General features: G+C 47.4%; 2 protein-coding genes across 2 annotated transcripts; both read right to left on the bottom strand.

Moving 5' to 3' along the window:
- Positions 1-886: 886 nt before the first annotated feature.
- On the bottom strand, positions 887-1,120 carry Pmar_PMAR022409 (hypothetical protein; the record flags this gene model as incomplete). The annotated part of the gene is made up of 2 exons (XM_002769663.1): positions 887-943; positions 993-1,120. Coding segments are annotated over 2 exons (185 nt in total), but the record flags the coding sequence as incomplete, so codon positions are not given.
- Positions 1,121-1,414: 294 nt separating this feature from the next.
- On the bottom strand, positions 1,415-1,845 carry Pmar_PMAR022408 (conserved hypothetical protein; the record flags this gene model as incomplete). Its single annotated transcript, XM_002769662.1, has 2 exons — positions 1,415-1,593; positions 1,637-1,845. Coding segments are annotated over 2 exons (388 nt in total), but the record flags the coding sequence as incomplete, so codon positions are not given.
- Between the last annotated feature and the right edge of the window lie 1,238 nt (positions 1,846-3,083).

The raw sequence follows: 3,083 nt of genomic DNA, 5'->3' as shown, positions 1-3,083 counted from the left end.
GTTTTGAACTAGTATGACTACTTGCAGAGAGTCAAGCTTCAGGGTTCTCGGCGAGAACTTCTCGGATAGTGGAATCATCGACGAGCCCTTCTGTTCTTGAATGGTGTACCGCCGATGCTAACTTATGGTTCAAGTATGAAACGCAATATTGAGGACGGTCTGACGCATCCAGAGAAGCCCGTAGGGTATGGTGAGCCCTGACGATGCAGTCTAATTATGAAGTTGGGAAAATGCATTCCCGTCATCAGATGATGGCCTGGTCTGGGATACGGATTGGAATGGTACGACGAATTAGCGTGATACTGAGCGAGTTCGAGGCTCACATGATGTGGCTCGCATCAGAGGAACCCCTTATGTGCTCACGATGTCAGGTTTCAGTGGGGCTGAATTTCAACCGCTGAAAGCTGCTAATTTGACCGTTTCCATTGCCGAAGGAGACTTCTCCATATATTACTCTAGAGGAAGAGTCGTCCCTCCGTACATCAAGGTCGAAAACACATTCGCTTGTCAACGCCCTTCAAGATTTGGACAAGTTGAATTGAAGACTATTCAATCATCATGATTACGTTCGTGTACTTCCAAGAGACCTCAGAATCTTTGAAACAGCTGAGTTCAGAAATTATTTGGAGAGTTCATAGACGACGTGAAGCGAAAACACTTTTTCCCACCGCGCATCGTGGAATTGACAACGAATCCTCATCAGTTAGTGACGAGGGAGAAACTCATCGAGCCGTGGAAGGGAAGTCTAAAACTCCCCGACTCGAAACCCGATCTAGAAAATCGGATACAGCTACCCAATGCAACTGGTAACCAGTTACTGGTTGGCTCGATCTGTTCGAAAATATCCTGGGCCACTGAATGAAAGAAAATTAATCGTAAGTGTTACTTCCTGTAGCACTTCCGGGTCGGAGTTGTCTCAGGGGTTGAAGGACAACCCTTACCCCTGCAAGAAGGCATCAGTAAAGAGTGACAGAAGGCGACTGAACGCTCACCTTTTCACTAAAGACGCGCATAGAGCCGATTTGAAATCACCCTTGAGGGGCACACCATCGATAGTCACCCATGGAGTGTATCTATGTGGGGGTTGAAGGTCTTCCGTTTCTGAGCTAGAGGCTTGCATTATGTTGGAGAAGAGCTCAGCTCACCCTTAGCGAACTCAGCGACGATGTCAAGGGACTCAGGGCTGCCAATACAGGCTAAGACCTCAGCTCGAGAAGGAAGACCGCTGATGGCTGAGGGAAGGACACACGATCAGTCACTGAGGAGCCTTATGGCTAAGTAGCAGCTCCCCAGCAACGGTGGGAGATGGTGAGAGATGGTGGTAAACCTCGAGTGTTGATGAGTTAGCAATGATGGATAGACACTGTTGACCATAGCATCATCAGAAAGGAGCAAGTATCGACTTGAGACGTACATTCAATTATCCAGTCACTGGTATTGTGCTTGAGAATAGCCTCTTCCTCCAGATAGACAGCATTGAAAGTTTGGAGTTGATCGCCGCCTCCTTTTTCGATGATGCATCCTTGGATGAGATTTATTTCGCATTCTTGGGGACCATGCTGACAGGTGTACTTCTTGGTTCTCGGATCGTACCTGTTACGTACCTTCCACGAAGACACCTAAGATCTCGCTTTACGCAGCATTCCCGAAAGGAACCAGACTCAAGTCTATGTTCTTCGTCATTGACCCTTCATCCATGACAGATTTGAGTTCTCCCACAATGAAACCGATCGACGCTGGACAGTACGTCTCGTAGTAAACAGATACTTTCACCTTGCTATGATCGATTGATGCACAGCCAGCGAAGAGTAAGACGAACACGGATATGCCAAGGAGGATTACCATTCTGAGGAAACGACGAATATCTGATTATGTGTTCAATTGGGCTCTATAACCGAGGGAGTTGTAACGTCTCCTTGCTCAAGCCAATCACCACTGGAGACAATCAACACTCAGGGTTAGATGATGAGCTAGCCTTCAGGGAGATGCTTACAATCGAACGTTATCGGAGTCCAATCACATCCTGGTGCTACCCAAAGAAAATATCTTAGGAGAGCTCGTTCCGGAGTCTTTCTGCTCTGTCAACATCGGTCAACACGCTTGTTTCACGTAAAACCTCCTACGAATGAACAAGATTCCGCACAACCACCTTGTGCGGCCTAGACTCTCCTATGCACCTTAGGCAAGGAGACGAATTATAAAAAATGAGGAAGTTAAGACAAAAATGATCACCATTGGAGGCCACTGCTCAGATCGTCGTTATGGGACCTCCATGGAGGCGACTCCTCAGATCGTCGTGGTGGTACCTCCATGCGCGGCAGTCTCTTCCCCAGTCGAGGATAACGTCTCCCACTCAAGTAACCCTTACTTAATAACCCGTGGCTCGATCCTGCGTTTCGATAATCGACCCGCTTCGATTGCGTCACAAGATCACAACAATATACAGTTCGATTGCACGTCGTAGCTGTTGACGAAGTGGAGATTTTCCTACCCTCAGATCCCAAAATCCTTGAGGGCTGCAATCATTTCTCAACGCAGGCAAGGAGCCATTATCATTGATCTGCCCTGGTCAACATCCTTGCGAATTTCAAATTCGCAAGGAATTCGGAATTTGTCAAACTCATCCACTATGACATACAAAATATGATGCAGAGTAGTGGTCGAAGTGACGGAGAATTCAGTGTGTGGTGGAATGCTCCACAAAAACCACTAGTGCTATCGGGAGCATCCTAGGGTCCCCAACATGGGAGGTTACGACCGGCTAACCGATGATCGGTTGGCACGGTGCGCGGAGCGTGCGCGATTGCCCCAAATATTGTTTCGCGAACGCTTCGCAAAACAATAGTGAAAAATGGGGGGATGATTATGAACTGCGTGAGTTTGCACTGTACGGAACTGAAGCGTATGTGAACTTTCCGTTTTATTGCACAACTTTGAAGTTATCCGAGGGAATTCGCCCATGTTTCGACGTGATGACACTATGTAATGGTGACCGAGTTGGGAGTTGTATGGAAAAAGTACCCGAGTTGATAAGTGCCGGGTTTAAACCGTGCGCTTTAAGATAGTAGTAGTGATATGAACAC

Source organism: Perkinsus marinus, assembly GCF_000006405.1.
Source record: "Perkinsus marinus ATCC 50983 genomic scaffold scf_1104296965180, whole genome shotgun sequence".
Taxonomy (NCBI): domain Eukaryota; phylum Perkinsozoa; order Perkinsida; family Perkinsidae; genus Perkinsus; species Perkinsus marinus.
This window is presented reverse-complemented; position numbering and strand designations above follow the sequence as displayed.